The sequence below is a fragment of the Engraulis encrasicolus genome, chromosome 4, assembly GCF_034702125.1.
Source record: "Engraulis encrasicolus isolate BLACKSEA-1 chromosome 4, IST_EnEncr_1.0, whole genome shotgun sequence".
NCBI classification, from domain to species: domain Eukaryota; kingdom Metazoa; phylum Chordata; class Actinopteri; order Clupeiformes; family Engraulidae; genus Engraulis; species Engraulis encrasicolus.
In genome coordinates this window covers 29869646-29877145 of record NC_085860.1, presented here as the reverse complement: position 1 = coordinate 29877145, position 7500 = coordinate 29869646, and the positions used below count along the sequence as shown (strand labels likewise).

The window sequence follows — 7500 nt, the reverse complement described above, 5'->3', positions numbered from 1 at the left end:
CCGTTATATTCCTTCAAACGTTATGCAGAGACCGATGAGTAATTTCATATCCTATTTTGAGATGGGGCTCCACACCAATAGGCTATCACCATATCCGAAACTTCCTCAGTGAAAATATTCTGAAATATATCTAAAGGATGTGCTTCCTCAGATATTGGCACCTTCGCCAATTGCCCCGAATGTCGGAGTGAACTTTTGGTGACGTCGAAATCTAGCTGACTGCCAGGCTATGTGGAAGCCACTCGCCCACCTCTTCATGCGGCCACGGCAAATCACAGTCCTGAAGGGTCTTCAATCATGTTTCCTTTCCTCAATTAAAATCTCTTCATTACCTCAACTGAACATCACGTGTAACAGTGTGTCTCACGAACCAGAGCCTTTTTTTACCTGTGTGCTGACCCCTGATGTAAGGTGTAGAGGGGAAAATGGCTCAGAGCTCGTAAACACAAAATATGTAACAACCATAAACTTGCATGTTGCTCCTACTCATTTTTGCCTTTCTACATTGTGAAACATCTAAACGATCTAAGCGATGCCTGATCTTTGCGCTGCCTAACTCTACGTTGTCCCTCTGTGACATTTGAACTTGTGACGTGAATTTCCCTTATTTGTCCAATGATATGTCTACAGATCAAACCTGTGGACTTGAGCCCCACAGGCACCCACTGTCCAAATTGACAGCTTTTGCCAGGCCTGGAAAACAAAGCAATCTGAAAGGCCCCTCCTCTCAAAGCATACAATGTAATGAGGACCCAATTCTGGGCCCCCCATCTCCGTGGGCCCGGAACAACTGACCCTTGTGCCCCCCTCCCCCCCTTCCCCCGCCAGCTTCCATGAGTACAGCATGTCACCGGTGGCGGTTTGTTTAGACACCAGCCCCAGCTTGCGGGCTTATGTGCTTGTACAGTAAGCACAGCTGGATAAAATTGCAGTTTGGCAGGCCGAGGGGCACATTGGCGCAGCACCGACATCGGCAGAAGTTACCGCAAGCTATTACACCAGACACATAATGCAAGCAAGCAGAGTGACGGAGCACTCCTGCCAAATTGAAGTCAGGCCAATGAAAGAGCGTTCTTCAAGAGGACTCTGGAATGCATGTTTTGGGGTTGGGCCTATTTTTTCCATGCGGGTTAAATTGCTGACCTCACAACAGCGGATAAGTGCTGTTTATTGTATACACTTGCACAAAGAAAATTGTTACCTCACAAGTGTTTTTTTTCCTTTCACGATGATTTGACCCCAGTGAAGAGTACCGAAGCTTAATTCTTTAAGCCCTGTGCTGTTGTGCAAAGCATGCGGTTACTACTTTAGCCAGAGAGACGTTGACGTGATAATAATATATAATATATAATAATAATAATAATAAACAAGCACAAGGCATTGACCCTTGCCTACAAAACCATCACAGGAACGGCCCCAGCTTATCTGAAGGACCTACTAACGCCTTATGTTACTGGAAGAGATCTGCGCTCATCCAGCACAAGCCGTCTGGCTCTGCCATCCAGTCGCTCTAGGTACTCCCAGTCAAGATTGTTCTCCGTTGTGGTTCCCAAGTGGTGGAACAGTCTCCCAGAGGCAGCAAGACTAAGCACCTCTCTTGCAGCCTTCAAGAAACAACTAAAGACATTCCTCTTTCGAGAGAATCTACTAGACTAATGATTGAACTGGCCTTGCCCCAGGGCAGAATCCTGACATTATGTTTAGTTTAGTTTAGTTTGTGAGTGTGTGTTTGTGTGTGTGTGTTCTCAACAACAACAAAAAAAAAAAAAAAAAAAAACTAACCCCTCTTTGTAATTGCACTTGTTGTTCTGTATTTCTCCTGTGCACTTTGTATTTGCTTGTGATGTTGGCTTGATTATGTCCTCTTCTGAAAGTCGCTTTGGTTATAAAGCGTCTGCCAAATGCAATGTAATGTAATGTAATGTAATGTAATAATACCACTATCTTTGTCCCTTCTGCAGTTCTAATGAAGGATCGTTGCAAGCTGTTTTGCCGTGTGGCGGGGTCGACAGCATATTATCAGCTGAAAGACAGAGTCATTGATGGGACACCTTGTGGGCCCGAAACCTACGACATCTGCGTCCAAGGACTCTGCCGGGTACTCAAGAATCATCATGTTTTCAGACAATATTCCTTATCTCCCAACTTTTCTTTTCCTCAGTATTATTGTGCATAGCTTCTTATCACCCTTTCGGATTGTTGTTCTTACTTTCCTGGAAATCTAGCAAGACACAGACCATAGAGGTCTAGAATATTAGACTAGAGGTGACATGGCAATATGCGACAGCACTGGGAAACGGCACATGAAGCCTGCCATCTTGTGTAGGTATTGTAGGCACCTTCTGTCAATGCAAATCAATGGAGAAACATGCCCGCCTCGGTCAAAAATGGACTAAAACTGTGTGAATATGTAAGTAACACATATTCAAAGACCAGAATTGAAATGTCAAGCAAAATATCTCCTTAAATCATATGAGTCGATAAAATACATTTAAAAATCAAATAATATTAATTACGTAGATATTTAGCAACACACTTCACCTATTGTCCCTTTATAGTGTGTTGATGGACATTCTCACATTATTAAGCCATTTTTGACAGAGGTGAGCCTCCTTCTCCATTAATTTCCATTTTTCAGATCTACCTCCAAAAAATGACTGCCACGGATTGCCGTGAAAAGGGGGGCGGGTTCACCCCTAGTCTAATGTTGTATCTCTATGACACAGACATATAGAGTTGTAAAATGTACATCAGATTTTGTTTTGTATCTGTTCCTTATTCACACTGTTGGGAAAGTTACTCCAAAACTGTAATGCACTACTTATTACATGTTACTGTCATTTAAAAGTAATGCCTTACATTACAATATTACTTTTTTTTTTAAGTAAGGCATTACACTACTTTTGCATTACTTTTAGTTACTTTAGCCAAAATGACTGGAAATAAGGATTTGGCAATCTACAGTGCAAATCTATGAGGTGGCATGACTTTCATCTCATATTTATATTTATTATTTCAATTTTAGTGATGTTTAGTTGAACAAAAGTGAGGGGGGTGCAACGTACTCATCCCCCCCGTCGGATAGCCTACCCTGCCGTGTCCCTGTCTCGTGCGAATGGGATGCATCCCCTCCTTTCCTGACTAATTTGGTGGTGCTATGGCACCTCTTCAAATCGTCAAATTGTTTGTAGGCTACTGTTTTTCGACGTGGAAAGCGGTTTGGGTTTCAAGTACAGTGTGCATTTAACTTAAATGTTCTTGGCGTCCTTATTTTCAATGGAGTCAAAGTAGTGGGCATATACCCATCTGTAAAAAAGAGCAAGCTGGATCTTCTGGATCGGTCATCCTTTGTCAGCCTGCCATTTCGAGAGACGAAGCGTGAAAGAGGAAGCAATGTTCTGCGTGAAACTTTAAAATCTCTGCGCGGACGTAGGCTATCATAGGCAATAGCTGATCTCACGGTGATCCGCGAACATTGTATAAAGAAAACAAAATACCCACACAAAATTTAGGTGAAAAAAATGCGTTGTAATGTGCAAGTTACTTGCATTGTAACGAGGACATATTACCGATTTTTTCCCCTGTAATCAGTTACATTACTGCGTTACTCAAAAAGGTAATGCATTACAGTAATTAGTTACTTTTGTAACAAGTTACTCCCAACACTGCTTATTCCCATTCTCTTTTTTGCTTAATTGGATGAGGACAAAACACAGTAATGCAATGATGATTTGGATGTCTTGTGTTAATTGTGAGCTGTCTGTATTTGTTTATTTTCAGCAAGCTGGATGTGACCATATCCTCAACTCAAAGGCTAGGCGCGATAAGTGTGGCGTGTGTGGAGGGGACAACTCCTCCTGCAAAACTCTGGCCGGCACTTTCAACAACGCTCAGTATGGTATGCTCGCAGTTACATTACACTTAGCTGACACTTTTATCCAAATTATTGGATATTGGTAACAGTCCCTGGGGCAATGTGGGCTTACGGTAGTTATGTGCCTTGCTCAAGGGCACTTCAGTCATGGATGCAGATTTAGGGAGAATTCTGAAATGTGAAATTCAAACCTACAACCCTCTGATCTTAAGACCACCTCCCTAACCGTTAGGCCATGGCTGCCCAAAGTTGACTGGTGTTCATTGACAAGACCATTTTGATCAGCTTAAACTAGATGACATTAGCTGACACAGTTCATCGGATATTCATTGCCAATATATGATTGGCTGACGCCGCAATCACAGCTCAGCCATGACAAGATTTTAATGTCTTCTGCAGTTTGTTTTCCTTTACTATTTCTCCTTGGATGGAACTGAAACGTTTTAGAATGAGTGCGTGCCTCAAAGCCAAACACCCGCGATCCAGCTTTTATTCATTTGCATGTTCTGTGGTGCCAAGGTAATTGAGTATTTAGCGATGCTCAGTCTGCGGTCCCAAAACAACATTAGTCTTCCCTACCAAAGACAAAGCCAGTGTCTGGCACAATAAGGCTTTGGTATCTTTTTGACTCTGACTTCAAAGCCTGTCAGTTTCCCCTTTTGTCATCCGCTTTGTGAGGACTAGCCAAACTATGCGGTCACCGCTGCTGCTGCACTAGGCCTCGATCCAAACCCCAGAACATCAGCTCTGGTTTGGGATGAGGTACGGGCGAAGCAGGTGCTGGATGTCTATCCAACTTTAGAGCAGTCCATCCAACCTGGTGCGCCAGGCTTGGATTCCCTGCCTAGCTGTACAGTATACATTTCCACAGCATATTCCCTTGCTGAACGGAAAGAGCAGAATTAAGCAACTGTAGGCTGCAGCAGACCCCCTGCTCGCCTTCATTGAATCAATGGTAATAAGTACATCCTGACCATATGTACAGTGCTGACAGCCATGCTAACGGTGCTATGTGGAGTACTAATAGTTGGGGAGGGAAAAAAGTACTTCTCAAATAGCTGAGCATAATCACAAGCTGAGTGCAGGTATGCACCCAAGAGAAGACAATAGCCTCTCTCTCGCTGCCCAAAATGTGTCAGGCGGGGCCTGATGTCTTTTTCGTGCCCCAGCCCTCAAAGTCTATCCAGTTCCCACGTGAGGCAAGACCACAAAAATCCCCGAGTGTTCCCCTCCGCTCCCGGAGCTTGATGGGGAGCCCTAAAGTGAGGCTTTGGGTCCCCTCCCTGGAGTATTGTGTTTGCATTCCGTGGTCGCGCTGTGGTCGAGTCCCATTGTGTTGAACATAATATCCACGAATTTTGGACCGCCGTCAACCGCCCTCCCTGGGTAGTACTCAGCGCTCTGCTGGAGGTGTGTTGGATGGAGGTGGGGTGGGCTTTTTTGGGGATTCAGGGCGGAGGAGAAGGAGGGGTGCTGGGTTGCTGGGTGTGTGTGAGGGGTAGGGGCTTGACGTTTTTGCCATGGTTCGCAGAGTTCTCTTGCACCATGTGCCCTTGGGCAAGCTCACTCCCCCTAGCTTGGGTGGCTTTTTAGACTGCATTTAGCAAAGTCCCTGGGATGGCTCTCCCACTGTGACTTTCTTCTTAGATGCCACCAGAGCCCCTGAGCTGAGAAAAAGACTTGGCCAGGCCACACATTCTCAGCAAAAAATCCAATGTCAATTCAACACGATTTGACATCTAGAGTGTATTTGGTCCCAGAGTACTCTCTTAGTGTTGCATTAACACAGCATTCTTTTTTTACTGTGCCTATGTATGTAGGTCAGTGACGTTTCAGCAGTAACATACGTCAGGGTGGCGCATCGACAGCCAGTGCTACTATTGTATGATTTTTTTTGTTAGTTTAATTTTAATGGACTATGTAAGAGGCATATTAGTTGGAGTATATCAACCACCATTAGTAATTAATTCATGGGCATTAGATGCCGTTGCGCCACCTGATGTCTAAGCAAACAAAAAAATAAACATCTTTGACCCATATGCAGTACATCTCGGAAAACATCAGATGCAGTCCATAGGGCCATAGGAGTGTCTAGGGGGATCCTTATGCTCATGCTTCTCTGAAATCAGAAATCCCTGAAAATCAAATATTTTTTTTAACATCAAAGTAGTAACAATCTGGCCAACAAATGCAGCGCTTTCCATGGAAACGTAGCAGTGCATCATGGTAATACAATAAAGGTATTTGTGCTACCTTGATTTCATTTCAGTGCTGTGTTACTGACTGGACTGGAGGCTTGTGTGATATTGCAAGTGCAGTTAGCTGTGACAAGCAAATGTCTTGCTACGTGTGTATCCATTCTGTGACCAGGTGATAAGATCATTAGTTTATCTAGCTGGCAAAAGTTTGTTGGAAAGTAGAGCTTAAGGAAAAGACAACTAAAAGTATTGAAATAAAATAGACTTTATACAGTCTATGGGAAAAAAAATGCAAGGAGTGCAGAGCATGAGAGTGAATTCCCTCTTTATTTTGGTCTGTTATTGTTACTGTTAACTGCAATGAAATGTTGTTGCTTGTTTCTGCTGTTGCTACATTGCATTTGGCAGACACTTTATAACCAAAGTTTACGATACAAAGATGATTATCTTGACTGTATGCAATTGACTGTATGTGTGCATTGAATACAAGCAAGATTTACTGTTAATGGAGGTATATCTGGTCACGGAGGATGCAGTTTATTTTCTGTGAGGATAAACAAAATGACACTAGTGCAGACCTGCTTTTTAGCCACCTGGTTTCCTACCTATGTGCCGCATGTACTCTGTGGGTGTGTGTGTGTGTGTGTGTGTGTGTGTGTGTGTGTGTGTGTGTGTGTGTGTGTGTGTGTGTGTGTGTGTGTGTGTGTGTGTGTGTGAGAGAGAGAGAGGAGAGAGGAGAGAGAGAGAGAGAGAGAGAGAGAGAGAGAGAGAGAGAGAGAGAGAGGAGAGAGAGAGAGAGAGAGAGAGAGAGAGAGAGAGAGAGAGAGAGAGAGAGACATAGAGAGAGGCAGACATAGAGAGAGAGAGAGAGAGAGAGAGAGAGAGAGAGAGAGAGAGAGAGAGAGAGAGAGAGGGAGGAAGGAAGAGAAGTGTTACCACGTGTACTGTGTGTGTTTTTGTTTCAAGCTGAGGTTTCTATTTCCCCTCAGACTCCACTCACTCAGGTCGCTACGGCTACCTGACCCTCGCTTGGCACACAGACACACATATGCACGGGTGCACATACTGTACACTCACACACACATGCCCTGTCTCTTTCTCTCTCTGTCTGTGTCTGTGTCTCTCTCTCTGTATCTGTCTCTGTATCTGTCTCTTTATCTCTCTCTGTCGCTGTCTCTGTCTCTGTCTCAGTCTCTCTCTCTCTCTCTCTCTCTCTCTCTCTCTCTCTCTCTCTCTCTCTCTCTCTCTCTCTCTCTCTCTCTTTTTTTTTCTCTCTCTCTCTCTTTTTTTTCTCTCTGTCTCTCTCTGTCTCTCTCTCTCTCTAACCCTATTTCTCTCTCTCTCTTCTCTCACACACACATAGTCACCTTCTATCAGAACAGATCACTGGTCTTGGTGCGCAAAATGTATACCAGGCCAGTTTTAAAC

At 44.0% G+C, this 7500-nt stretch overlaps 1 protein-coding gene across 1 annotated transcript in view; it reads left to right on the top strand.

The window, feature by feature from the left end:
* LOC134447591 (A disintegrin and metalloproteinase with thrombospondin motifs 20) overlaps positions 1–7500 on the top strand; it is a 158820-nt gene that overhangs the window by 67548 nt on the left and 83772 nt on the right. The window contains exons 14-15 of the mRNA XM_063197114.1: positions 1962–2098; positions 3781–3898. Coding sequence (XP_063053184.1) covers positions 1962–2098; positions 3781–3898 — 255 coding nt within the window. The remainder of the gene's footprint in view (positions 1–1961; positions 2099–3780; positions 3899–7500) is intronic.